This window comes from Chelonia mydas, chromosome 22, assembly GCF_015237465.2.
Source record: "Chelonia mydas isolate rCheMyd1 chromosome 22, rCheMyd1.pri.v2, whole genome shotgun sequence".
In the NCBI taxonomy this organism is placed as follows: domain Eukaryota; kingdom Metazoa; phylum Chordata; order Testudines; family Cheloniidae; genus Chelonia; species Chelonia mydas.
This window is the reverse complement of record NC_051262.2, coordinates 1,164,315-1,191,801: the sequence shown is the minus strand read 5'-3', so window position 1 is coordinate 1,191,801 and position 27,487 is coordinate 1,164,315. Positions and strand designations below refer to the sequence as shown.

Here is a 27,487-nt window from a genome sequence, read left to right as displayed (position 1 = left end):
CTATTTCTTCTGAAAGCCAATATGGGGAAGCAGAAGAGACTTGAGTCTATCGTATTAGAGAGCTGGGCTCTTAACCTGCTCTGTATGCAATTGCCGTTTCCACTCTTAGTGATCCGAGCTGTAAAATGGGTACATGGGATTTGCTTTCCAAAAGGTTGGGGATGAGGACTTAGAGCCTGATTTTTTCAAGGTATTTTGGCACCTGAAGATGCAGGTAGGTGCCAAGTGGTATTTTCAAAAGTATCTTGGCTCTTGACTCAGAACTTAGGATTTTTAAAAGATTTAAGCACCTATTAGGTGCCTTCCTGAATCTTTAGGTGCCTAAATATCTTTTAAAAGTCCAGCACTTGTTAATAAGGGTAGGGGTGTGCACAGAAAAATTAAGAACAGTCACTAGAAGAGTTGGATTGAGAACTCATGCCTTGTAGGTCAGTTCACCTGTCCCAAGGCGGCTGTACATGAGTAAGACACGTTCTAAGTCTGGTTTGCAGTACTTCCCAGGGCAGTGGCCCTTTGTAACCACCACTGCTGTTTTCCAACAGGAAAGACTCCTCATTACTAGTGCCAGAATGGGCAAGAGGCTAACATACTACTTCTCATAGAACGAGGACTTCTAGGCACATGGTCTGAAGTGCTTCTCCACACACAGAAAGTATCACGTGGACTGGAGCCTGTATCATTGCCTGAGGGGAGTGAATACCTGTGTACAACCATTAACAAAAATAACCACACACTAGTATATTGTACATTTGCATACTCTTTCATATATTTGCAAGAACTCAGGCACAAACAAACAAAATGATGAGATTTCCCATTTTCAAGTTATGCTGCAGCAAACACCCACAGAGAGCTGTAAAGGTGCACACTTAGGCTGCGTCTACATTTGATAAGTGCCGTATATTATATATAGAATCAGAAGATTAGGGTTGGAAGAGATCTCAGGAGGTCATCCAGTCCAACCCCCTGCTCGAAGCAGGACCAAACCAAACAAAATGTATTGAGTAGTTCAGCTTTTTCCACATCTGTCACTATGTTGCCTCCCCCATTCAGTAAGGATCCCACACTTTCCCTGACCACCTTCTTGTTGCTAACATACCTGTAGAAACCCTTCTTGTTACCCTTCACAACCCTTGCTAGCTGCAACTCCATTTGTGCTTTGGCCTTCCTGATTACTCCCCTGCATGCTTGAGCAATATTTTTATACTTCTCCTTAGTCATCTGTCCAAGTTTCCACTTCTTGTAAGCTTCCTTTTTGTGTTTAAGCTCACCTAAGATTTCTCTGTTAACCTAAGCTGGTCGCCTTACATATTTGCTATTCTTTTTGCACGTTGGGATGGTTTGTTCCTGCGACCTCTTTATAATACAGCTAGCTCTTCTGGACTCCTTTCCTCCTCATATTAGGCTCCCAGGGGTTCCTGCCCATCAGTTCCCTGAGGGAGTCAAAGTCTGCTTTTCTGAAGTCCAGGGTCCATATTCTGCTGCTCTCCTTTCTTCCTTTTGTCAGGATCCTGAACTCAACGATCTCATGGTCACTGCTGCCCAGGCTGCCATCCACTTCTATTTCCCCTACCAATTCTTCCCTGTTTGTGAGTAGCAGGTCAAGAGGAGCACGGCCCCTAGTTGGTTCCTCCAGCACTTACACCAGGAAGTTGTCCCCAGCATTCTCCCAAAACTTCCTGGATTGTCTGGCCACTGCTGTATTGTTCTCCCAGCAGACATCAGGGTGGTTGAAGTCCCCCATGAGAACCAGGGCCTGTGATCCAGAAACTTTTGTTAGTTGTCCAAAGAAAGCCTCATCTACCTCCTCCCCCTGGTCTGGTGGTCTATAGCAGATGCCCACCATGACATCACCCTTGTTCCTCTTGCCTCTAAACTTAACCCAAAGACTCGCAACAGGCTTTTCTCCAGTTTCATACTGGAGCTCTGAGCAATCATACTGCTCTCTTACATGCAGTGCAACTCCTCCACCCTTTCTTCCCCGCCTCTCCTTCCTGAACAGTTTATACCCATCCATGACAGTGCTCCAGTCATGTGAGTTACCCCACCAAGTCTCTGTTATTCCAAGCACATCACAGTTCCTTGACTGTGCCAGGACTTCCAATTCTTCCTGCTTGTTTCCCAGGATTCTTGTGTTCATGCACAGGCACCTAAGATAACTATCCAATTGCCCTACTTTCTCAGTATGAATCAGGAGGCCTCTTGTGTTGCACCCTCCCCCTTGTGTTTCCTCCCAGTATCCCCCTTACCTCAGGGCTTAGATCTGCAGTGACCTGCTCAAGATCATTCTTAGCAGTATCATTGGTGCCCACGTGGAGAAGTAGGAAGGGGTAGCAGTCCAAGGGCTAGATCAGTCTTGGCAGACACTCCATCACATCCTGAATTCTAGCTCCAGGCAAGCAGCACACTTCTTGAGTTTCCTGGTCTGGACAGCAGATGGATGACTCCGTCCCCCTTAAGAAGGACTCCCCGACCACCACCACCTGTCTCCTCCTCTTGGGAATGGTGGTCACGGAACCCCCATCCCTAAGACAATGAATCCCATGCCTTCTGGTCGATGAGGTCGCCTTCTGATCCCTTCCCTCAGATGACTCTTCCAAACAATTCTCTGCCATAGTATCTGTGCAGAGAGCCTGAAAATGGTTTCTTACCTCTGTCTGCATTGGGAGTACATGGGTTCTCCTCTTTCTTCTTCTGGAGGTCACATGCTGCCAGTTTTCTTCCCCATTTTGCACTGCCCTCTGATTCTTCAGCATGCTGTGCCTGCAGTACCAAATGCTGACTTCTATCCAGAAAGTCGTCAGGGGTCGTTCTTGGTGCCAGTTTTGTTCAACATTTTCATTAATGATCTGGATGATGGGATAAATTGCACCCACAGAAAGGCCACAGATGACACTAAGCTGGGGGAGGGTAGATACGGTGGAGGGTAGGGATAGGGTCCAGAGTGACCTAGACAAATTGGAGGATTGGGCCAAAAGAAATCTGATGAGATTCAATGAGGACAAGTGCAGAGTCCTGCACTTAGGACAGAAGAATCCCAGGCACTGCTACAGGCTGCGGACGAACTGGCTAAGTGGCAGTTCTGCAGAAAAGGACCTGGAAATTACAGTGGACAAAAAGCTTGGTATGAGTCAGTGTGCCCTTGTTGCCAAGAAGGCAAATGGCATATTGGGCTGCATTAGTAGGAACATTACAAGTAGATCGAGGGAAGTGATTATTCCCCTCTATAACTGAGGCCAGTCTTGCATCCAGTTTTGGGCCCCCCACTACAGAAAGGATGTGGACAAATTGGAGAGAGTCCAGCGGATGGCAACAAAAATGATTAGGGGGCTGGAGCACATGACTTATGAGGAGAGGCTGAGGGAACTGGGCTTATTTAATCTGCAGAAGAGAAGAGTGAGGGGGGATTTGATAGCAGCCTTCAACTACCTGAAGGGGGGTTTCCAAAGAGGCAGGAGCTCGGCTGTTCTTAGAAGTGGCAGATGACAGAACAAGGAGCAATGGTTTCATGTTGCAGTGGGGGAGGTCTAGGTTGGATATTAGGAAAAACTAGTTCACTAGGAGGGTGGTGAAGCACTGGAATGGGCTACCTAGGGAGGTGGTGGAATCTCCATCCTAAGAGGTTTTTAAGGCCCAGCTTGATAAAGCCCTGGCTGAGATGATTTAGTTGGGGTTGGTCCTGCTTTGAGCAGGCGGTTGGACTAGATGACCTCCTGAGGTCTCTTCCAACCCTAATCTTCTATGATTCTATGAAATCAAGGATCCAAAATATACATGTCAACTTCTTTTTCTGGTAAAAAGTATGTTGTCTGTCCTTAGGGAGGAACTAGAAAAATCCCAAGGCAGATCAAGGAAATTCTGAAAAAGTGTGGATATTGAAGAGAAGAAGGGAGACATATTTTTGCAATCTGGGTTATGTGGGTTTGGATCATCTAAAGGAGAAGTCAGAGGAATAGAAGATTACCTTGGAATGTTGCAGTGCCAGGCTTATATGAACACTTTCCCATTGCTTTTTGATTCCAATACTCTGTATTGGACCTCATTCTGCTGGATATAAATGAATTGGTCACTGAACTAAAAATTAGTGGTTGCCTAGCTGCAAGCAGAACACAGACCCACTCAGTACTAAATACTTGGTGACTGAAAAGAGCTAGTTTCCAAAAGCTAAAGGTAAGTGTGAGCAAAATTGACAAGGCGAAAAAAAAGTAAAGAGAAACAAATGGCACAAGAATTGGGAATTGTTTAAGAACACTTGACTAGATGTCCTAAAAGCTACAATTTCAAAATCTCTGAAGAAGGCTGCATGAGTTTAAAAAAATAAAAATCAAAAAATCCTAGTTTAGAGGGGAAATGAAGCAGCAATAACAAAGTAAAAGTCATTCTATGACAAATGGAAAAAAGATGAAGACGACAACACAGTATATATTGGAAGTTAAGAAATGCCAGCAATTGATAAGAGAAATTAAAGAAAAATCCATAGGTAGTAGAGTTGTGGAAAATAAGAGTTTTATACAAATATTGCAGGAAAGAAAACTGAAACAGCATCTATAAAAGTTAAACATGTGGACCAGAGAGCTTTGTGGGAGCTAGTTGAGGAGATCTCTGAACTGTTAAGTTTTAATAAATTTTAGAATGCTGGGGAAATTCCAGGAGAGAGGAAGAAATTATATATCAGTATTTAAAAAGAATAAAGGTAATGATAAACTAGTTCACCTGACATGGATTCTACGCCAAATAATGTCATGACTGAGATGGGACTCAATCAATAAGGAACTAATAGATGATGAAATAATTAATGCCAATCAAACTGTTTGCAAGGAAAATAAGACTTGTCAAGCAAACCTGATATTCTTTAATGAGATCACAAGTCTGGTTGATAGAGGTAACTTGTATTGACTTAATGTACCTGGACTTCTGTTAAGCACTTGCCTTATTACCACAACATTCTTATTAAACATTTTATTACAAAATCAATATAGCACATATTAGGTAGATTAAACGCTAGCTAACTGGGGGATCTCAAAGTAATTGTTCATGAGGAATCATTGTCCAATGAGAGTTTCTAGTGGGATCCCACAAAGATACATTATCAGCCCATTGATATTAAAATATTAGCAATGATATAAAGAAAAAATAAAAGCACTGCTAGTAAAGTTTGTAGACAATACAAGCCGTAATGAATAATGTTTAGGACAGGTCCATTCCTCAGTGATCTTGATCACTTGGTAGGATGGGCTCATTTGAACAACATGCATTTTAATACAGCTACATGCTAGGTTGTATATCTGAGAAACAAAGATGTGAAACACACTTACAGGCTGGGGAAACTGTATTCTGGAAAGCAGTGACTCTGAAAAGGACACAGAAGTCATGATGGATAACCAAGTGAACACGAGTTCCCAGTGTGAAATGGTAGACAAAAGAGCCCAGCAATCCTTGTGTGTGTGTGTGTAAGCATTGAGTAGGAGTAATAAAGTACATGCCATTGATGCATATGATACTGGCCCAAGTATGCTGGAATATTGTGTCCTGTGTGGGTGAGGTTCTGGGCCTTCAATATGCAGGAGGTCAGACTAGATGATCACGATGGTCCCTTCTAACCTTAAAGTCTGCGAGGTCCTATGTCCACACTTCAAAAAGAATGTTGACAAAATTGAAATGATTCAAGAGAAGATTTAGGGCTTGTTTACATGGTGGTTTAGTGGATACTGGAGGGCTGTAAAATTTTAGTCCACACTAGTGTGTCGTGCACTAACTAGCCCATGTGGACTCAGCTGACATGCACTAAAAGTACTTCACTGAGTGCTTGCTCGTGTTGATTCCATTCTAGGTGTGCGTGCACCCACGTGCGCAGTTGTCGATGACTTTTGCTTTAGTGGTATCCGTAGGGCCGGCTGTGGCGGCTCTGGAGAGCCACGCTCATGGTGCAATATATCAGGTGCTGCCAGCCCTGCGCCCTCTCAGTTACTTGTTACCGCCCATGGGGGTTAGTCGGAGTGCTTCTCTCCCTTCCTTCGCAAGTGGTTAGCGCTTTTTCTTGCCTCATGAAGAGCCATTCCGCCTTAGGGCTTTGTAAATAGTTGTAATTGTCCTTAATAGTTATAGTTGTAGATAGTTAGTAGTTAGAGTCCCAGTGGGACTTTGGCCCCAGTGGGGCATGCCTCCATCCCCTGGGTTCAAGCCCTGTATGGACTAACGGGTCCATGCCTGTTAGTGATCCCCATGGCAGCTGTCTCAAGTGCTTGGGCAAATCTCACATCAAGGAGAATCATAGAATATCAGAGTTGGAAGGGACCTCTGGAGGTCATCTAGTCCAACCCCCTGCCCAGAGCAGGACCAGTCCCCAACTAAATCATCCCAGCCAGGGCTTTGTCAAGCCTGACCTTAAAAACCTCTAAGGAAGGGGATTCCACCACCTCCCTAGGTAACGCATTCCAGTGTTTCACCACCCTCCTAGTGAAAAAGTTTTTCCTAATATCCAACCTAAATCTCCCCCACTGCAACTTGAGACCATTACTCCTTGTCCTGTCATCTGCTATCACTGAGAATAGTCTAGATCCATCCTCTTTGGATCCACCTTTCAGGTAGTAAAAAACAGCTATCAAATCCCCCCTCATTCTTCTCTTCTGTAGACTAAACAATCCCAGTTCCCTCAGCCGCTCCTCATAAGTCATGTGTTCCAGACCCCTAATCATTTTTGTTGCCCTTCGCTGGACTCTCTCCAATTTTTCCACATCCTTCTTGTAGTGTGGGGCCCAAAACTGGACACAGTACTCCAGATGAGGCCTCACCAATGTCAAATAGAGGGGAACGATCACGTCCCTCGATCTGCTCGCTATGCCCCTACTTATACATCCCAAAATGCCATTGGCCTTCTTGGTAACAAGGGCACACTGTTGACTCATATCCAGCTTCTCGTCCACTGTAACCCCTAGGTCCTTTTCTGCAGAACTGCTGCTGAGCCATTTGGCCCCTAGTCTGTAGCGGTGCCTGGGATTCTTCCGTCCTAAGTGCAGGACTCTTGTTGAACCTCATCAGATTTCTTTTGGCCCAATCCTCCAATTTGTCTAGGTCCCTCTGGATTCTATCCCTGCCCTCCAGCGTATCTACCACTCCTTCTAGTTTAGTGTCATCTGCAAACTTGCTGAGGGTGCAATCCACACCATCCTCCAGATCATTAAGGAAGATATTGAACAAAATCGGCCCCAGGACCGACCCTTGGGGCACTCCACTTGATACCGGCTGCCAACTAGACATGGAGCCATTGATCACTACCCGTTGAGCCCGACAATCTAGCCCAACTTTCTACCCACCTTATAATCCATTCATCCAGCCCATACTTCCTTAACTTGCTGACAAGAATACTGTGGGAGACCGTGTCAAAAGCTTTGCTAAAGTCAAAGAATAACACGTCCACTGCTTTCCCTTCATCCACAGAACCAGTTCTCTCATCATAGAAGGCAATTAGATTAGTCAGGCATGACTTGCCCTTGGTGAATCCATGCTCACTGTTCCTGATCACTTTCCTCTCCTCTAAGAGCTTCAGAATTGATTCCTTGAGAACATGCGCCATGATTTTTCCAGGGACTGAGGTGAGGCTGACTGGCCTGTAGTTCCCAGGATCCTCCTTCTTCTCTTTTTTAAAGATGGGCACTACATTAGCCTTTTTCCAGTCGGCCGGGACTTCCCCGGATCGCCATGAGTTTTCAAAGATAATGGCCAATGGCTCTGCAATCACATCCGCCAATTCCTTTAGCACTCTCAGATGCAGTGCATCCAGCCCCATGGACTTGTGCTCGTCCAGCTTTTCTAAATAGTCCCGAACCACTTCTTTCTTCACAGAGGGCTGGCCACCTCCTCCCCATGCTGTGCTGCCCAGTGCAGTAGTCTGGGAGCTGACGTTGTTCGTGAAGACAGAGGCAAAAAAAGCATTGAGTACATTAGCTTTTTCCACATCCTCTGTCAGTAGATTGCCTCCCTCATTCAGTAAGGGGCCCACACTTTCCTTGGCTTTCTTCTTGTTGCCAACATACCTGAAGAAGCCCTTCTTGTTACTCTTAACATCTCTTGCTAGCTGTAACTCCAGGTGTGATTTAGCCTTCCTGATTTCACTCCTACATGCCCGAGCAATATTTTTGTACTCATCCCTGGTCATTTGTCCAGTCTTCCACTTCTTGTAAGCTTCTTTTTTGTGTTTAAGATCAGCAAGGATTTCACTGTTAAGCCACGCTGGTCGCCTGCCATATTTACTATTCTTTCTACACATTGGGATGGTTTGTCCCTGTAACCACAATAAGGATTCTTTAAAATACAGCCAGCTCTCCTGGACTCCTTTCCCCCTCATGTTATTCTCCCAGGGGATCCTGCCCATCAGTTCCCGGAGGGAGTCAAAGTCTGCTTTTCTGAAGTCCAGGGTCCGTATTCTGCTGCTTTCCTTTCTTCCTTGTGTCAGGATCCTGAACTCGACCATCTCATGGTCACTGCCTCCCAGGTTCCCATCCACTTTTGCTTCCCCCACTAATTCTTCCCAAGAAATGCCGCATTTGTAAGAACTTTCAGCCATGAACTCAGAAGGAGCGGGATATCTGTCTCTGAACTCTCCTAATGGAGTCAGCCCCTCGGCATTGGTGTGTAGTGCACCCCCGGCACCGGGCTCCACCCAGCACCAATCAACATCTCTGGTGCCTAAGGAGAAGGCGCAGAAGCACGGCTCCCTGACACCAGACAAAAAGTCCCAAGGCTCTTTGGGCAAGGGACCTAGTTCAGCCCACCTGGCCACTCTGGAGTTGCAAGTGCACGCCTCTCCAGCTGGGGCTCTGAGCCCCTCGAAAGTTCCGTCATCGACTCAGGCAGGGGGAGCGAGTTATATGGGCCATGGTGCCTGGGCTCCAGCAATATTCAGGGCCCGGGGGCCCGGCTCCACCAATATCTGGGGCCGGGTCTCTCCCCTGGCCCCACCTACCACCCCCGCGCGCCTCCCCCGAGTGTCCCCCAACCCCAACTTGCTGCCCCCACGCGCCTCCCCCAGGCCCCAGAGCATCCCTGCCTCAAGGCAGTGGCTGCCCCCTGCAGCTCCGCGCTGTGCTCTGCTCTGCTGGCTCCCAGTATCAACTGCCCCCCACCCGCTAGTGCCAGGGCAGGCTGCCCCTGCTCCTGCCCTTCTGCCTCGGACCCTTCTCTTTTCTGGCGGGACCCTCCACCAGCACAGGCCCTCCCCCACCCACAGTCACCGCTTCTGCCCCATGATGGGCAAGGGGTAGCCCCACCCCCAGTGAGGCTACAGTGAGGGGCAGTAGCAGGGGAGACAGTGCACATCTGATGGCGACCCCCACCAGCACCCACCACAGGAGAGGTGAGGGGGCTTCCTGGAGGGGAGGGGCCCATGAGGGGGCCCATGGAGCCCGTGCAGTGACAGTGGTGCAAGGTGAGTGTGCTGCCAGGGGAGAGGGGGCCCCTCCCCCAGAGCTCGCTGCTGTGGTGGGGAGAAGGCTGGTGGGAGTCCTCCTTTCTGGCCCCAGCCCCATTAGCAGCCTACCTGCACCCCAAACTCCTCATCCCCAGCCAGAGCCCTCACCCATTTCACCCCAACCCTCTCCCCTAGCTCTGAGCCCCTCCCACACTCCAAACTCCTCATTCCCAGCCCCAAGACAGAGCCCTCATTCCCGCACACCCTAACCCTCGCCCTGAGCCCCTCCCAAACCCCAAACCTCTCATCCCAAGCCTCAAGACAGAGCCTTCATCCCCCCCGCACCCTAACCCTCTGCCCTAGCCTTGAGTCCCTCCCACACCCCAAACCTTTCATCACAAGCCCCACCCCAGAGCCCTCACATATATATATATACACACACACACACACACATATATAGATACATACATACATACATACATATAGGCTTACAAGGCAGGTGTGAGGGGTCGGGACTTGGACCTGTTCTGGGCATCACCAAAAATTATACAAACCTGCTGCCCCGGACTCAGGGGAGTGGTATGTGATCCGAGCCCCTGCTGGCACCAACACCTGCCCAGGCCTCCCTTGCACGGAGAGAGCAAAGGCCTCCACCAGCACTGTCAACACAGCAGGGGCAGCAGGATGTAGCAAAAGCTCCCCAAGAGGGCAAGCCAGATGCCATGACTCCTCGGGGTTAATGGAGTGTTGACAATCTTCTGAGACGAGACCGTGCTCCCCACCTCAGTGCCGCAAATCCCTGGAGTCACAGCCTAGATCCTCTAGGGCTCACCCCAGTCTGCAATTGCGGTCACCGCCATCCAGGCGCGATTTGCCTAAAGAGTCTCCGTTTTACTGGCACCACACGTCCTCCTATCAGTCGGCCTCTTATCGAAGGTCCCCATCACCTCCCACGTGTAAACGCTCCCCATCCAGGCTCCGGTCTCCCAGGCGCTGCTACCAGTTGCCCCAGTACCGACGCCACTTATCCCTCTCCGGACACCGGTCTCTAACGCAACCATTAGCAGGCACACTCAGGAATCAACGGCTCCTCCATGGTCACCGTAAAGGGACTCCTCCAGTACAGCGGGCCGGGTTAGCCCCTCTCCCAGGTCACACCAGCGTGACCCCATCAACTTCGGCACAAAAGTGGCATCAAGGCCAGTGGCCAAACCGGTGGCCTTATTGGGATACATGGGAAATGCCAGTCATGGCAATGTCCTTTCCCAATGCTCTTCGGCTGCTACCTCAGAGCAACAGCAGGCAGCAATAGTATCATCGGCAACATTGGGCTCAGTGCATGCAGATCACTCAGAGGTCAGGGTAGAGGAAGCTCATCCCTAAACTGGACCCAGACTAGGAGGAGTCTAGTCTGTAAAAGAAGCTTATTGGAACATCTCTGAGGGTGAGATTTACCTGCATTTAGTTTCCTACTGTATTAGACTTACACTTTCTTTAGGCGTGTTTTATTTTATTTTGCTTGGTAACTTACTCCGTTCTGTCTGTTATTATTTGGAACCACTTAAATCCTATTTTTTATATTTAATAAAATCACTTTTTACTTATTAATTAACCCAGAGAAAGTAATTAATTCCTGGGGGAGCAAACAGCTGTGCATATCTCTCTATCAGTGTTATAGAGGGCAAACAATTTATGAGTTTATCCTGTATAAGCTTTATACAGAGTAAAACAGATTTATTTGGGGTTTGGACCCCATTGGGACCTGGGTATCTGGGTGTTGGAGAGAGGAGCACTTCTTAAGCTGTTTTCAGTTAAGCCTGCAGCTTTTGGGAGACGTGGTTCAGACCTGGGTCTGTGTTTGTAGCAGGCTAGTGTGTCTGGCTCAACAAGGCAGGGTACTGAAGTCCCAAGCTGCCAAGGAAAATGGGCTCAGAGGTAGTCCCAGCACATCAGGTGGCAATCCCAAGTGGGTCTCTGTGACCCAACCCATCACAGTGGTGTAGCTGAGCAGGATCTGTGCACACCTGATTGCTTTGAAACACTGGTAGTGGCTTTAAGTGAGTTTTGAGTGTGGTGACTGGAGAACAGACAAAGTGGTTATGGTTTGTTATTTTCTGTTTGTTTATTTCGGGTGAGGGAAATAAGCATAAGAAAGCAGGAAAATGACTACCTGTGAGCAGCTACAAAACTAGAGCTAGCCAGACTGGAAGCAGAAGAGAAGGCAAAGGACTGTGAGTTTCAATTGAGGCTCAAAGAATCAGAGGCAGCCGACTGCACACAGAAGGGCTATGGAAGCAGAGGCAGCCAGGGAGGAAGCTGCTCACAAAAGAGCCGTGGAAACCCAGAGGCTAGCCCTGGAGTTAAAAGACCCAGATTGAGGCCCAGAAGCATGAACTGACTGTTATGGAGTGAAAGAGATAAAACCCTCCAACAGCTGGCTCCACTTCCCCAAAAATCCACCAGTGGGAGCGACTATGTCCGCAGTATAATGAATCCAGTGATATTGCCGAATATTTCATCACCTTTGAGAGACTGGGCACCCTCCATGCAATTCCTGATGATCAAAAAATGACTGTTGATGGCAAAATTATCTAGAAGAGCTCTGGACATACTCAATAATATGCCTATTGATGATGCTTCAAACTATGGTAAATTTAAGGAACTGGTTTTAAAACAGTTTCAGATTACACTTGGAACCTACAGGGATAAATTCAGGACTCTTAAAAGGGGATCTGGATTGAGTAATGTGTCTTATGTAAATGAAATGAGAGATTTATTAGGTAAGTGGGTGAGGGGAAAAGGCATTACAAGCTTTGAAGGAATGTGATTTGGTTACTCAGGAACAATTCCTGATTTTGTGCAGTGATAATGTAAAGCAGTATTTGTGGGACAAAAAGGTGAATGAAGTGGGTGAATTAGCTGGGTTTGCAGACTCTTACAAGCAGTCACAAGCTGCAATTAAACATAAACCAGTGGCAGAGAGGTACAGGGTTGGTGGAAGCAGAATCACTGTTCTACCCCTGGGAAAAAGGAGGCGGGGCGTTCACCTCCCCATTCCCGTTACTCGTCCCAAATCTCTTGTACAAGCAGAGCAGCCCAACTGCTAGACGCACATTGGCCCACCCAGCCCTGTGCTGCCCCCCTGCCCAGTGCCCTACCCTTATGCCCAGCACCCCCTCACCCAGAGACCTCCCCCACAGATCCCTATGCCCAACGCCCCTGGACTCCCTATGCCCAGCATCCCCCGCCCAGAGACCACTCCTGCTGACCTCTCACCACAACTGCACAGCACCCAGCACACCATATCCCCTGCCCAGCTCCTCCACCCACAGATCCCCTACTGTCCAGGGCCCCCTTCACAGTCCCACCATCACAGCTGTATGGCACTCCATATTCCTGAGGGAATTCTGCATCAAATTCTGTGCATAATATTTTAAAATTCTGCCATTTTTTTTTTTTACAATAAATAAATGTGGAAGCTCCACCATGGCAGTGGGGAGCACAGGCCACTGGCTGCATGGAGGTGGGAGAATACCCTGCAGCCTCCCCCACCCCCCTGGGACAGGGACTTGGCAGTCAAGCTGAACCTGACCCTGACACAGCACAAGGGCCATGCCTGCCCCAGAAACACTCTGGGGCCCTGCCTCTTTTGCACCAGGCAACTTCTTAAGCGGTTTTCAGTTAAGCCTGAAGATTTTGGGGGGCATGGTTCAGATCTGGGTCTGTGTTTGTAGTAGGCTAGCATGTCTGGCTCAACAAGGCAGGGTAAAGTCCCAAGCTGCCACAGAGAACAGGCTCAGAGGTAGTCCCAGCACATCAGATGGCAGTCCCAAGGGGGTCTCTGTGACCCAACACGTCACACATATGCCAGCAGTCTGCTGGGAAGCCCGTCAGGCCACCCCCAATGCCAAGATCTTGGCAGCCTTTCCAATGCAAGGAGAAGGGACACTAACTTCAGAAGATGCCACCCTTCTTCATCCCGCTCGCCTGAGCAATGTGGGCCTGCTCATTTTGAGGGTGTGCTTGAGAGCGACTCCCCAGTCAGTTCCCCAGATCCTTCCTGCCCTTTCCTGGACCATCTCCACATCCTTCCGTTCAGCTTGGTTAAGGGTAACCTCAGACCACTGGGTCCTGGATATAATATCTCAGGGCTGTACCCTGCAATTTATGGTTGCCCTTCCTCCCCATCCCTCTTCAGGGACCCTTCTCATGAGGAACTCCTCATTCAGGATGTCAAAAAACTCCTGCACCTGCAGGCAGTGGAAGAGGTTTCTCGGAACATGCAAGGAAGAGGATTCTACTCCCGTTATTTCCTAATCCCAAAGGCCAAGCGGGGCCTAAGACGCATCCTGGATCTGTGTCGCCTCAACAAGTCTCTCAAGAAGTTGACGCTCTGCATGGTCTCCCTGGCCTCCATTATCACCTCCCTGGACCCAGGAGACTGGTATGCCGCTCTCGACTTGCAGCCACTTGACTGGGTAAACAAGCAAAGAGATAAGTGAGGACCAAGACTGAAGCATGAGAATAGGAAGCAATAGTGTTTCCAGACAGAGCCTGCTTGTGGGTGTATGACAGGGTTGGGACTCACCACCGCAGCGCCTCCTACTGTTCACTCTGGGAGTTCATGCTGAACGCCCTCTGCTGGTGGTGTCCCGTCCATCTTTCACCCTAGATTGGCATCTCAACCCGTGTTGCTCCCAGCTTGCGGCATCCTCTTCAGGACACTGCCCTCCAGCAATGCCCACTGCTCCAGTCTCACCCCCTTCCAGGGGTTTGGTGTTATCAGCAGTCCTTCTCTTTGCCGCAGCCACAATGGCCAACCACACCCCAACATTTAACCCCTTTTGGCAGGGTCTGGCGCAGTCTGTGATGGCCACTCCCAATGGCCAGGTGGAAGTGCAAGGGGGATGGAAGGGACCCAGGCCCACCCTCTACTCTGGGTCCCGACTCAGGGACCCTTTGGCGGCAGCTTTCCTGCCTACCCTCCTTCTCTCTGTTCATCCATCTCTCTCCCTGGGCCATTTCCTCTTCAGCCCCTTTGCACCAGCTAGGCCCTTTTTCTCAGGGCCTGCAGCCTGGCAGGTACCAGGCAGGAGCTCCCTTCTGCTCCCCCAGCCTGCCCTGCGCTGTCCCTGGTGCTACTCTCCTCACACAGGAGACAGACCTTCACCCTCTGAAGACCTGGGAGAGACTGCCTGCTCCCTTCCTGGGCAGCTTTTATATAGGGCCTAGCCTAGCCCTGATTGGCTGGTTGTAATACTGGTCCTTATTGGCTCTTTAACAGGCACTCCCTGATTGGCTGCCGCCTTGCGCAGCCGCTCTGGCCTGTTGTAGCCCAATCTGGCATGGGGGTGGGGCACCGCCCCACCACAGGGTGAATACACTCCCCCCTTAGAAGGAGATGATGATAAAAGCAGCTATGTGAACTGCCTTAGACGAACAGTCTCACCTGTGGACCCTGGCCTTGTGGGTGGCCAGGAATTCCCCATGCCGGAGCAGCGCCTGCTACGAGCCCTCAAGGAAAAGGCAGGAGGGTCCGGGACTGTCTGTAGCAGAAGGGGCATAAGCATTGATTCTTGCTTGGCTGCTGCAAAGCACTTATTTAGTAATGCATGAAGGCTGGGAGGCTTATTATACTTTGGCAATAAAACTGGTTATACTTATGCACCTGGCGTGGCTTCACTGAGTGTATCCGAGCCCCCCCCCCATCCCCCCCCTTTGTCTTGGATAAAGGCCTGCATCCATTACTGTTATGAACTGGCAAAGGTACCCCTGCTGGCAATTGCGATGGCCCACTTTACTAGGGCGCAGGCGTCATCGGCAGCCTTCCTGGCACAGGTGCCGATCCAAGAGATCTGTGGGGCTGCTCCCTGGTCCTCAGTCCACACTTCCGCATCTCATTACGTGCTCATCCAGTAAGCGTGGAATGATGCTGCCTTTGGCAGAGCAGTACTGCAAGCTGCAAGACCGTGAACTCTGAGCCCGCCTCCGAGGGCACTGCTTGTGAGTCCCCTAGAATGGAATCGACATGAGCAAGTACTCAAAGAAAAATGGTTACCTATCTTTCCTAACTGCTGTTCTTCAAGATGTGTTGTTCCTGCCCATTCCATTACCCGCCCTCCTGCTCCTCTGTCAGAGTTGTTGGCGTAGGGCCGACGGCATGGAGAAGCCTGTCAGAAGCCCAGGAGAAATGAAGCAAGCACCACTTGCAGCAGACTTTATCAACCCTGGCCGCGGCGGTGTTAACAGGCCACTACATCTTGAATGGTCTCTTAGAATATGTGTTAACTATGTATGCTAAACAGTCTGTTCCACCTTTTATTTAGCTGTGACACTCTGAGTACCTTTCATGAACCTCAAGGAGAACTCTGTGTAGCTTGAAAGCTTGTCTCTTTCCCCAACAGAAGTTGGCCCAATAAAAGATATTACCTCACCCACCTTGTTTCTTTAATCAGTCATTTCATTCTCTTCAGTACCTGGCTCTAAAGATGGACACAGCAGCAAACCATTGCCTTCCATCAGTCCTGCTTAGGTTACCAGAAACCTTCCTAAGTTGTTAGTGTATGGAAATGCCTGTGTTTGTGAGTCAATTTTTCCCTTGACTGCTAGCTTTTGGGAAACCAGGGTTTATATTTATAAAAAGGACTTTCTTTAGCGTGTGCTTACACACAGTGCTGTTCACAATTAAATGCAGTGTGCTGAATTTGCCCCCAAGAGCTTTGTAGATCTGTAACTTCACTGGCCAAACATCTCATCTTTCCCTGGAGTGAAATGCAGCAATTGTCTTTATTAGGGGTATGGAACAGCTTGTGTATGAGGAGAGCTTAATAAGACTGGGACTTTTCAGCTTGGAAAAGAGACAACTAAGGATGGATATGATCGAGGTCTATAAAATCATAACTGGTGTGGATAAAGTAAATAAGGAAGTGTTATTTATTCCTCATAACACAAGAACTAGGAGTCACCAAATAAAATTAATAGGCAGTAAGTTTAAAACAAACAAAAGGAAGTATTTTTTTCACACAACGCACAGTCAACCTGTGGAACTCTTTGCCAGAGGATGTTGTGAAGGCCAAGACTATAACGAGGTACAAAAAAGAACTAGATAAATTCATATAGAGGATAGGTCCATCAATGGCTATTAGCCAGGATGGGCAGGGATGGTGTCCCTAGCCTGTTTGCCAGAAGCTGGGAATGAGTGACAGCAGATGGATGGCTGGATGATTACCTGTTCTGTTCATTCCCGCTGGGGCACCTGGCATTGGCCACTGTTGGAAGACAGGATACTGGGCTAGATGGACCTTTGGTCTGACCCAGTCTGGCCGTTCTTATGTCCCTCTCGGCTGATGCCTCTTTGGAAAGTGAAATGACCGTCTTTATGTATTCAAAATTACATAGCTCTTGCCCCCTCCCCTCCACTTGCACCCTGAATAGAAATGTGGTGAAGCAGAGAGATGTCTCCCCGCTCATGCTGACCCTTGACATTAACAGTAAGTATAGGAGACCATTTGCTGCAGAAACACAGATTGTTGTCAAATTGCACTGGATCTGGAGCAATGCAAAATTTTGTGATCTGCCATAATTTCTCAGGAATTCACCTCCATTTGTATAAAGAAATTGAAGTGCAATGAGTAAAAGGAAGAGACATTCAACAGAGGGAGGAAAATCAAATGAAGGCAAAGGTTCCCCCCCACCAAAACAGTTCAGGAGGAGAGCGGGATTGGAGCAGTTGGTTGGGAAGGGCTAAGGAATTCACACGGCTCTGGAATATTTGTATGGAAGTTAAAGTATATTTCTCTGATTCAGTTGGTAACAGCTGCTGAATTGGATTGTTGTTAATTTTGTGTGACCTTTGGATGAGATTTGAGAGCTGCAGCATTTCCTCTCCTTCAGCAGGGTTAAGGGTTACTGGTGGGTAGCCAGGTGATGACAACAGGAATTGGTGGGAATTATATTTGGAAAAATAAAAGTCTCCAGGACATTGTTAGAAATTCTAATAAGAAATGGCTTGTTCCACATTTCAATACAGATGCCAATTCCTTGAGGTTTGTACTGTTAAATGTACTGACTTTACAGCTACTTGTTCCCAAAATACTAGACTGGAAATTCAGTGGTTTGTCTGAATCCTGGTTTCTGGTGGAGAGAGAGGCAAATGGGTGGTACAGTGGGGAGGCACCAGATCTGTACACTTTTCCTAATGAAAAGAATGTCTTTGTGTTTTACTACAGGGTGAGGACTATCAGGAAATTCCCTGCCTGGTACCAGAGGCCTTGTTGCCAGCCCCACTGTATTTGAGTCTATGATTGTCTTTGGAGCTTTAATGACAAAGGGGTGAACTGTGGCTTTGCCATGAGCTGGCAGCGAGGGGCAGTGTGTGGGCATCCTGCCCCTGGAGCAAACCAAGGGGCAGATTGTGGCTCAGAGGCACAGCCTCCTCTCTGGATGGGTCCCCACTTTCTATGAAGGGGAAATACCCCCATTCCAGATCCAGACCTAGCAGGCCAGTGAATTGGGGTAGAGCCAAGGCTTTGACCAATCCCCACATAGCCCCATCCACTCTTCCCCACTTGTGCAAGGGAGTGCTGTCCTTCTCATGCTGCTACGTGCAATCCAGCGCAAGGGATTAAGGTTATGCACTCTTACTTCCTTGTGCAGCTGCATCACAAGTGGGGTGGGATAGCTCAGTGGTTTGAGCATTGGCCTGCTAAACCTAGGGTTGTGACTTCAGTCCTTGAGGGGGCCATTTAGGGATCTGGGGCAAAAACTGGGGATTGGTCCTGCTTTGAGTAGGGGGTTGGACTAGATGACCTCCTGATGAGGTCACTTCCAACCCTGATATTCTATGATCAGTTGGGCCACATCTACCCCAGATCAACCATCATTTCTGAAGTGTATGCATCCGATGAAGTGAGCTGTTGCTCACGAAAGCTTATGCTCAAATAAATTGGTTAGTCTCTAAGTGCCACAAGTACTCCTTTTCTCATTTCTGAAATGTGACATTGCTTTGTGGTAATAAGTGTTTTGTGTTGGTACAGGGCGGGCAAGAGGAGCCTGACCGTTGCAAGTGAGAGCTCTTTGCCAGTAAGGGCAGAGTTTATAAGTCGGTTGCTATAGCTCCAGGGTGGGAAGAAATGTGAGCAGATAGGCTCATGCAGCTGATGTGGTCTTTTGCAATACATGTGTGCATCTGCAAATAAAAATAGCCTTTTTATGTTTTCTTTTTGTTGTTCCAGGTCTTTGTTTGCTCCCCTTTCTCCAGGCTTGTCATTTCCCCTCCCCCAAATGCCAGTCCCTGGCTTTTCATTTTCTTTTTTCCCTTTTGGCACGGGATGGGATGCAATGGAAGAAATGATTTTCACCCCAGTTTTGGCCAGCTCTGGGCTGCAGCACTCACTTACCAGAGCTGGGCTTTCAAACGTGCTGTGTGGCTCTGACTTACTGAGAAAGCTAGGTAGCCGGGCCCCACACATTGCCTGAATGCTGACTCACGGGGGAGCCTTTGCGTTGGCCTCCTCTGGTCTAAGAGACATGCAGCCTGGTGTTTGGTGCAGTTCAGCCAAGGCATTACAATCAGCTTGTGGTTCCATCCTCACTTCGACTGCTGGCCTGCACCTGGTGTCATTATTTACTCTGCTGCACAGTGGTCAGAAATAGCCCAGCTTTGATGACCTGCCAGTCACATTGTAAAGTTCACCTGATAGGGGTTTTTGGAGAGGGGGCTGAGGGTGCCCTGACTAGAACAATGCAGGGTGGAATAGAGCTTTTGTTGCAGGTAGCTGACTGGCAGAGTGCCTGTCTAAATGATTCATTCCATGCTCTTGGGCTTGCTGTGTTAGGGTGTCTAAACTCTTGGAGAAGTGTTGATTTTTATTATTTACATCAAAATAAATGAACCAATAGGTACTCAGAATAGTAGAGATTAACACAGACTTCGCATGGCTGTAAATGATGATACAAGATGCAAGGCAATGGTGGAACAGGTCTGTTATTCCTGAATTTCCTGCTGTTTTTCATGTCAGACCCTTCCTGTCCTAAGAAGACTTAGGTTGGAATCTCAGTAAATTCTCGTTGTGGGGAATAGGACTAAACAGTTTGGCATCTGTCTTTTCTAATGGTTCTGGCATCCTGCAATTATGTGCTACCCCATGGAATAGCTTCCAAGAAACATATTGACACAGACACACACACAAAAACACCACAAGGCAATCAAGCACACCGGCACAACCCTCCAAAAATCACACAGACACCAGTGAGATCAGCAAAATCACAGACAAAAAACATACGGTACATGATAACTAGGGCTCTACCAAATTCATGGCCATGAAAAACTCATCATGGACCATGAAATCTGGTGTTTTGTTTGCTTTTACCCTATACTATACAGATTTCACAGGGGAGACCAGCATTTCTCAAATTGGGGGTCCTGCACAAAAGGGAATTGAGGGGGTTCACAAGGTTATTTTAGGGGGAGTATAGTATTGCCACCCTTGCTTTTGCACTGCCTTCAGAGCTGGGCGGGCAGAGAGCCGCGGCTGGTGGCTGGGTGCCCAGCTCTGAAGGCAGCGCCCCGCCAGCAGCAGCACAGAAGTAAGGGTGGCAATACCACACCGTGCCCTCCTTACGTCTGCGCTGCTGCCTTCAGAGCCGGGCGGCCGGAGAGCGGCAGCTGCTGACTGGGTGCCCAGCTCTGCCGCCAGCAGCACCGAAGGGTGACAGTACCACACCAGGCCATCCTTACGTCTGTGCTGCTGCCTTCAGAGCCGGGCTCCCGGACAGCAGCTGCCGCTCGCCCGCTGCCCAGCTCTGAAGGCAGCAGCACCGAAGGGTGACAATCCCACCCCAGGCCATCCTCCCGGCCAGCAGCTGCCGCTCGCCCGCTGCCCAGCTCTGAAGGCAGCACTGCCGCCAGCATCAGCGCAGAAGTAAGGGTAGCAGAACCGCAACCCCCCCACAATAACCTCGCGACCCCCCACAACTCCTCTTTGGGTCAGGGCCCCTGCAATTACAACACTATGAAATTTCCAATTTAAATAGCAGAAATAAAGAAATTTATGATTTTTAAAATCCTGTGACTGTTAAATTGATCAAAATGGATCGCGAATTTGGTAGGACCCGAAGGATAACTCTGTAGAGAAAGGAGACAAACATACCCCTAAATTCAGAAAAACTCACACACGTGCAAACATGGACTTGCTTGCCCAGAGACGCACATATACAGAGGCAGTAACACACACAATTCACGCACGTAAACCCACAGACACACACACAGGAACACAGACAAAACATAAGACAGAGACACACCCAGAAACAAGTGAGCAGGACCCAGTGGCACATAAACACAGAGCTACAACCACACACGTACAGGCACCTCGATGGTCACATGTATACGAGGCAATATTGATATTGCACACACGCACAGTCACGAACAGAGAAGTGCCCCCCTCTCTTTCACTTACACACAGATCTGGTTTGTTATAAACCCCAGTGCTTTCTTGTCTTCTTTTAACAGATGACTGCCACCGCGCAACAGCCGGCTAAGGCACAGCCAGGGCACATCACAACACCCTCGGGAGCAGCCAATACCCCAGTCCCCAGCACTCCTATTGACCCTCAGGCACAGCTGGAGGCTGACAAGCGAGCTGTCTACAGGTACAGAGAAACTACTGCCAGGCTGCTCTTTAATGTTCCTTCCCATCACTGGAGTGGCATGTTGAGCTATTACTGCAATCTGGCCTGGGGCTAACATGTCAGCAGGAGTCTGCAGAGAGGCATTTGCTTAGGTGTCCTTGTCAATAGATGTTTCAGGAGGCAGCTTTCAGTTCACGTTAAACTAGGTGAGACCCATGTTCCGGAAGAAAGAGCTCTGCTCGCTTTGTTAGAGACCTTAAAGGTACCCACACACCATTGTGCGGAACAATATGCGGGAGAAAGTGACCCCAGTGCACCTGGGATGCTAGAGATCAGAAACAATTAATATGTGATGGGAGATATTAGGATGAAATGCTCAATGGATCCTGGGGAGTTCTGAATTCCTTCTGTTACTTTCCCTTCCTAATTTGTTTGGCTTCTCACCTGGTACATCACTGGTTTAAAGTACCATGGGATTCAGTTGTCATTGCTTTTTTAAAGGCGACTGTCCGGATACCAGGATACTATCTGATGTCTGTTTGGTTGCCTCTGTGACTTAAGTGGTCAGCCAGACCTGCCCTCATGGTGGGCTCACCCTGCTGTCCAAGCCCCACCTGGACCGTGGGCTCACACTAGCAGCAATCACCACATCTCAGGGCAGAGAGCTAGCCCACATGATAAACCATGTAATCATCCACAGCAGGGGGCTCATCCTCTCCTTAACCCCTCAGCCATCACAACAGGGTGGCCTTTGCATTGACCTGTGGGTGTAATTTCCCATCCCTGGCCTCATGTGTAGACACAAGAGGATGAGGAGAACATTTGCTCTTTAGAACTATAAATTGTCTGTATTGTTAACTGCTAAACACAGATGAGAAAACAGGAATGCAGCTGAGCAGCAATCCCTGCATTGATACTGTAGGCTCAAGGGGACCTGGGGATTCCTGCTTCTTCATCTGGCACTTTACACCTGGCTTTATTTCCTCTTTGATCCAAGGGAAAGATTCTGCCAGTTCAGCCTTCAGTGCGTCTGGCCCCCTACTCAACTGGCTGGCATACTGGACAATGGGTGCTCCTTGGTGAAAAGATTGAGAGCTGGATTCTGCCCTGCTTGGTCCCTGAGTCAGTCATTTATCTCTGTGAAAAGTAGGTGACTATCAGACCAGAATGGCAGCATTCTGTCCCTGCGTTGCTCAGGTGTATGGAAGGGCAACCGATGCCTGGAAACTGAGGAACGTTTCTGGTGAAGTGTCTGTAGCTGTGTAAAAGCTCAAGTGCGTTCTTTTTGTGGGCACTGAAGTAGACTAAGCAGCTAGGTAAAGTGTGTGTCATCTCACCCTCTAGTGACTGGTGAGCATAGAGAACAATAGCCTACTACTGCTACCAGCTAATGACATTAGTTCTTCAGTTCAGGTGGTTGAAGTCAGTAGTGTGGCTCTGAATGTTCTGGGTTCAAACCCTGCTGGTGGTCCATGCCAGGCATCTATGGTTTCACATGATGGGATTCCTTTCTTTTACCAGTTTTTTTTCCTTGTATTCCCTTGTGTGTACACATTATGATGCTATCTTCAGTTATATGGTGCTCTGCCACTGTATGTTATGTTAGCTGATGATGACACCATTGAAGTATTTGGCTCTTGGGTGTCGAACTTGCTCCCTGTGAAGTCTGCCTTACTTCCTCTGACCCTGAATCTTAAAAAGCACCTAGTCAGTTTTTCCTCAAAGGAGTTAGAGGTTGTCCCGTGTTAGTTTCCTTTCATTACTGCATTGCTATCCTTTGTATTAGACTCTTGTCATAAGGCAGCCCCACCTGGAGTGCCCTCCTGCAGCAGGTCACAGCATGCCAGGTACACCTGCCTCACTTCTGCCTTTCAGAAATTCCCCAGACTCCACCACAGGCTCCCTTGCCTCAGTAGTACCACTCCTTGGGCCTGGTTTATTACAAAAACATCATGCAAATACTTCGACACCAAGAGTCCCAAACATAGTCCTAAAACCCTGCTCTGCGTAGCAGGAACACCTCACCAGCCTCTCTGCTGGGCACACCCCTCACCAGACTCCGATGACGTCACCAACCTCTCTGCTCACCAGACGCCGGTGTCACCCACCATACCTGTGCTCTTGGGCCCCCTACCAAGGGCAGGCGGAGGGTCTGCCAGGGCTCCCCACAGCAGCCTGGATGGCTGTTACCCTGGCCAGGCTCTGGCTTGCAGCCTGGCCAGGGGGTAGGGCCTTAGAGCAAAAAGGAGGGGTAGGCCCACAGAGGGGGCAGGGCCTCATGGCCCTCCTACTTTCATGAGGATCCAGCACCCCTGGAACACTTCTGCTTCTCTGCCTGTCTCTCTGGCAGCTCTCCACTGCCCTTCCCGACTCAGCAGGTCACAGCCTTCCTGACCATTTATAGGCCCTAGATGCTGCCCCGCCCTCTTAATTGGCATCTGCTCTGGCCCAGGGGAGCTGGACCTACTTCATTTACAGAGGCCAGGCACCCTGGGACAAACCCCTTGGGAGTTTTGCTTTGTGAGTTTCCAGATATTGTTAATTACATTTCTAGGGTGTTTTTATTTATGTGCATTATGTAGTTCAGTCCCTGAGCGCCTCAGTAGCAGTGGAGCGTGAAACGGGTTGAATCACAGAAAGCCCCTTGGGGCTGCCAACTAATGTGCCAAGACTACTTCTGCCCCTGCTTTCCCTGCCAGCTTGGGACTCCAGAGTCCTGCCCGGCTATGCCAGACACGCTTGCTGGCCACAAACACAGACCCAGGTCTGAGCCACGTCCCAAAAACTGCAAGCTTAACTGAGAGCAGCTTAAGAAGTGTTCATGTCTTTAACACTCAGATGCACAACTCCCAGTGGGGTCCAAACCCCAAATACATCCGTTTTACCCTGTATAGAGCTCACACAGGGTAAACTCATAAATTGTTCGCCCTCTGTAACACTGCTAGAGAGATATGCACAGCTCTTTGCCCCCCCGCCCCCAGGTATTAATATGTACTCTGGGTTAAATAATAAATAAAAAAGTGATTTTATTAAATACAGAAAGCAGGATTTAAGTGGTTCCAAGTAGTAACATACAGAACAAAGTGAATTACCAAGCAAAATAAAATAAAACATGCAAGTCTATGCCTAATAGAGTAAGAAAACTGAATACAGATAAAACCTCACCCTCAGAGTGTTCCAGTAAGCTTCTGTCAGGGTTCCCTCCCAACTCTGAACTCTAGGGTACAGATACATAGATACATAGATATTAAGGTCAGAAGGGACCATTATGATCATCTAGTCTGACCTCCTGCACAACGCAGGCCACAGAACCTCACTCACCCACTCCTGCAGTAAACCTCTCACCTATGTCTGTGCTATTGAAGTCCTCAAATCATGGTTTAAAGACTTCAAGGAGCAGAGAATCGTTCGGCAAGTGACCCGTGCCCCATGCTACAGAGGAAGGCAAAAAACCTCCAGGGCCTCTTCCAATCTGCCCTGGAGGAAAATTCCTTCCTGACCCCAAATATGGCGATCAGCTGAACCCTGAGCATATGGGCAAGATTCACCAGCCAGATACCCAGAAAAGAATTCTCTGTTGTAACTCAGATCCCACCCCAACTAACATCCCATCACAGGCCATTGGGCCTATTTACCATGAATATGTAAAGATCAGTTAATTGCCAAAATCATGTTATCCCATCGTACCATCTCCTCCATAAACTTATCAAATTTAATCTTAAAGCCAGATAGGTCATTGCTTCCCTTGGAAGGCTATTCGAAAATTTCACTCCTCTGATGGTTAGAAACCTTCGTCCCCAGATGTGGGGACCCGCGTGAAAGACCCCCTAAGCTTATCTTTACCAGCTTAGGTAAAAAAACTTCCCCAAGGCACAAATTATTCCTTGTCCTTGGAACGGTATCGCTGCCACCACCAAGTGAGTTAGACAAAGATTTAGGAAAAGGACCACTTGGAGTTCCTGTTTCCCCAAAATATCCCCCCAAGACCCTTCACACCCTTTCCTGGGGAGGCTTGAGAGTAAACAAGGTGAGCACAGACCAGCCCCTTGGGTTTTTAGGACACTAAAAACCAATCAGGTTCTTAAAAGCAGAACTTTATTATAAAGAAAAAGTAAAAGAAGCACCTCTGTAAAATCAGGATGGAAGGTAATTTTACAGGGTAATCAGATTCAAAACACAGAGGATTCCCCTCTAGGTAAAACTTTAAAGTTACAAAAAAACCCAGGAATAAACCTCCCTCTTAGCCTAGGGAAAATTCACAAGCTAAAACAAAAGATAATCTAATGCATTTCCTTCCTATTACTTACAATGTGTAATTTTAAATGCTTAGTTCAGGTATGGCTTTAGGAGATGTATTTTCCCTGCCCTGGTTCCTCACTGTCCCGGAAAGAAAACAAAGAAACACAAAACAAAAACCTTCCCCCACAGATTTGAAAGTATCTTCTCCCCTTACTGGTCCTTTTGATCAGGTGCCAACCAGGTTATCTGAGCTTCTTAACCCTTTACAGGCAAAGGAGGGATTTTATGCTACCCTTAGCTGTATGTTTATGACATTCCTTTTACAGACTAGTCTCCTTCTAGTCCGGGTCCAGCAATCACTCACACCCCCTGTGGCTAGTGTCCTTTGTTCCAGTTTCTTTCAGGTATCCTTTGGGGTGGAGAGGCTATCTCTTGAGCCAGCTAAAGACAAAATGGAGGGGTCTCCCCGGGATTTAAATAGACTTTCTCTTGTGGGTGGACACACCTCCGTACCCCTGTGTAGAATCCCAGCTACAAGATGGAGTTTTGGAGTCACATGGGCAAGTCACATGTCCATGCATGACTCAAAACTTACAAATAGCAGCCATGGTTCACATGCTACCTTGAACGTCCTCAAGTAAAGTTCTTATGTGAATTGGAGCCTTCCAAGATCCATTGTTCGTTAAGTGTTTCTTGATTGGGCACTTAATTTGCACATTCCTTTCTCAAGAAGCTGACCAAATGCTTTACTAAGGCTACTTAAAAATCAAGCAAGTACACAGCCAATATTAATAACTTCGAATACAAAAATGATACAAATTGGATGAATAGATTCAGTAGATCATAACCTTTACAGAGATATGTTTCATGGCATATGTAGCATAAAACAGATTCCAGTTATGTCATATATACATTCATAAGCATATTTCTATAAAACCTTATGGGGTGCACCGTCACAGAGGGTACTTCAGAAAGAAGTTGTTGTTGTTGTTATTCCCCATCCCTCACTTATGTGATGGGTGTCTTTGATCTTTCCCGGTCATGACCCTGTCTTGTTTCATTTATACTGACCTTTTTATTCTGCCATGTGCCGCTTGAGCAGAGTGCAGGTGCACTGGACAAAAGGAGAAGAAATGGTCATTGTCAGTTAAAAAACACGAAAACAACAACCCCTGAGCAATTCCCCTCTCAGTCTTTTCAGAAGCAGTAGGGCAAGAGAGATGCCAGTTCTCTCCCCTTTCTGGAAACCCTAGTACAGAGGGAGAGATTCAGCTCGCGTCAGTAAACACGTCCTGCTGCACAAGCACAAACCTACGTGCATTTGTTTGAAGGCCACAGTCAGCCTGGGGCGCTTAGACTTTGGGGACTTTGTTTTGACGTTTCCAGATTGCTGACAGCCTGTTGCAGGCTCCACTTCTCTCTTTTGCTCTCATCTGAGATCAATCTCTTTATTATTTCACCTTTGGGGTTTGTAACTTACTGCTTAGTGTTTTTTAACAACACTGTGAGCAGGATTAATAATTTTAATCAGTGTTAGCAAGCTGCTAACAGCAGCATTTCTCTCAAATACATTGGAGATGTACTTGGTGGGGGTTACAAATTAGGGATTTACCAATGTATTTCCAAAGAATTGTCGAATGCTAAGAAGAGGCACTTTCTATATATTTTATATTAATTGTCATTTTTTTTTGCCCCCACATGTTCCAATGTTGGCTGGACATGATGGCAGTGCAAAGTGGAGGTCACTGCATGCATCCTAATGAAACCAGTGGGAGTAGGTACCAAGGACATAGGGAAAGGAAGGAGAGAGATCCTGGAGGCCATACTTAAGCTGCTAGGTAAGAGATTAAAGTCCAGGACATCCATGGTAGAATTCTCTGAATTCTTCCAGTTCCATGTGCAGGGCCAGTTAGACAGGCAGAACTGCAGGGTCTCATTGTGTGGATGAGACAATGGCATTGGGAGGGGGGATTTAGGTTTATTAGGAACTGGGGAACCTTTTGGGAAAGGGAGAGCCTATACAGGAAGGATGGGCACCATTTAAACCAAAATGGAACCAGATTGCTAACATGTAAAATTAAAAATGAACTATGTGCTGGGGGAAAGCCAACAGACATGGAGGAGAACACAGTTCAGACAGACACATCCCTTAGGGGAGGATCTATTAATGGGGATTCTCTATATCCTAGTAAAGAGGAGAGGATAGAAGATGGTAAA

General features: G+C 48.0%; 1 protein-coding gene across 6 annotated transcripts in view; it reads left to right on the top strand.

The window, feature by feature from the left end:
* Positions 1-27,487, top strand: part of PKNOX2 (PBX/knotted 1 homeobox 2) — a 711,797-nt gene that overhangs the window by 433,282 nt on the left and 251,028 nt on the right. For all 6 annotated transcript variants that reach the window (XM_037882447.2, XM_037882446.2, XM_043534121.1 and 3 more), the window contains one exon: positions 20,913-21,052. In XM_037882447.2, the coding sequence (XP_037738375.1) occupies positions 20,913-21,052 (140 nt within the window). The remainder of the gene's footprint in view (positions 1-20,912; positions 21,053-27,487) is intronic.